This window comes from Bison bison, unplaced genomic scaffold (genome assembly GCF_000754665.1).
Source record: "Bison bison bison isolate TAMUID 2011002044 unplaced genomic scaffold, Bison_UMD1.0 scf7180017864471, whole genome shotgun sequence".
Lineage (NCBI taxonomy): Eukaryota > Metazoa > Chordata > Mammalia > Artiodactyla > Bovidae > Bison > Bison bison.
In genome coordinates this window covers 6831341-6831892 of record NW_011495032.1, presented here as the reverse complement: position 1 = coordinate 6831892, position 552 = coordinate 6831341, and the positions used below count along the sequence as shown (strand labels likewise).

General features: G+C 58.3%; 1 protein-coding gene across 1 annotated transcript in view; it reads right to left on the bottom strand.

Annotated features, from left to right (window-relative positions):
- GLI2 (GLI family zinc finger 2) overlaps nt 1–552 on the bottom strand; it is a 265521-nt gene that overhangs the window by 37812 nt on the left and 227157 nt on the right. Inside the window, exon 4 of the mRNA XM_010861267.1 lies at nt 45–247. Coding sequence (XP_010859569.1) covers nt 45–247 — 203 coding nt within the window. The remainder of the gene's footprint in view (nt 1–44; nt 248–552) is intronic.

The following is a 552-nucleotide window of genomic DNA, read 5'->3' as shown; positions in this document are numbered from 1 at the left end:
AGCATTGCCCCCTCTGACCCTGTACCTCAGGCCTTCCTACTCACCATCCGCGGGGCTGAGGCCCCTGGCTGCAGAGATGGCGGGATGTGTTGGGCTGCCGTGCACGGCCCGCAGGTAATGGTCCATGTGGGGGCTCACGTACGGGTGGGGGGCGTTGAAGGGGGACTCCCCAGGGCCAGCGGGGTGTGGGGAAAGCCGAATCAATGAGATATCAGAGATGACAGGGCTGCCGCTCAGGGCGGGAGGCCTGCAGAGAGAAACGACAGTGTTATAAGAAAGCGTGGCCCACCCAGGAGGAAGCATGGGGAACCCCATCAAGCAGCAGAACCAATGAGCAACCACATGTTTATTTCATGCACTAACGTCTCTTGGTCACCTTTCACACAGAGTCTCAACTCTCATATTAACACATGAGCCAGTCAGTGCAGGTGGAAAGCTCTCGAGGCTGGTGTGGCTGACCACCCACGCATCTCATGTCAGTGATGAAATTCTGCATACATGGGACTGGATCTGCTGGGCCACAAGCTCGGCAGGCCACACACCTGCGAGCTC